This window comes from Diaphorina citri, unplaced genomic scaffold (assembly GCF_000475195.1).
Source record: "Diaphorina citri unplaced genomic scaffold, Diaci psyllid genome assembly version 1.1 scaffold2360, whole genome shotgun sequence".
In the NCBI taxonomy this organism is placed as follows: domain Eukaryota; kingdom Metazoa; phylum Arthropoda; class Insecta; order Hemiptera; family Psyllidae; genus Diaphorina; species Diaphorina citri.
In genome coordinates this window covers 47,786-48,214 of record NW_007379784.1, presented here as the reverse complement: position 1 = coordinate 48,214, position 429 = coordinate 47,786, and the positions used below count along the sequence as shown (strand labels likewise).

At 44.5% G+C, this 429-nt stretch overlaps 1 protein-coding gene across 1 annotated transcript in view; it reads right to left on the bottom strand.

Moving 5' to 3' along the window:
• Positions 1 to 238: 238 nt before the first annotated feature.
• LOC103518795 (WD repeat-containing protein 47-like) overlaps positions 239 to 429 on the bottom strand; it is a gene marked incomplete at its 3' end in the record, with an annotated part of 11,189 nt that continues 10,998 nt past the window's right edge. Inside the window, exon 3 of the mRNA XM_008483881.1 lies at positions 239 to 367. Within this exon, the coding sequence (XP_008482103.1) occupies positions 239 to 367 (129 nt within the window). The remainder of the gene's footprint in view (positions 368 to 429) is intronic.

Genomic DNA, 429 nt, shown 5'->3' with positions numbered 1-429 from the left:
TTTTTTTTAAAAGAGGTTTGACAGAGGGAACTCCATCAGGATAAAATCCGCCCCGGGCGGGAATCAAACCCGCGGCCAAGCGCTTACAAGGCAGACGCGCCACCAACATGGTGGCTCGTCTGCCTTGTAAGTTATCATTTATTTTTCTGATTATAGTTATGATTATTTGGCTACTTATTTTAATTGAAGGGATTAAATCTAGATAGAAAGACGGATAGATGAGTATTGTTTAATTTACCTGGTACAGTGATGGGTGTCAGAACGTTGGTACAACCTCGGGTGCGCAGGTCCCAGAATCTAACCGTACGGTCATGAGACCCCGACAGTACTGTTGCTCCTCCCCAGTTGTACAGACTTAGCACGTGACCTGAAGGTGAAGATGTAAATTTATATTAACTTAATGAGGGGGGGGGGGGGGGGTTTTTTAAT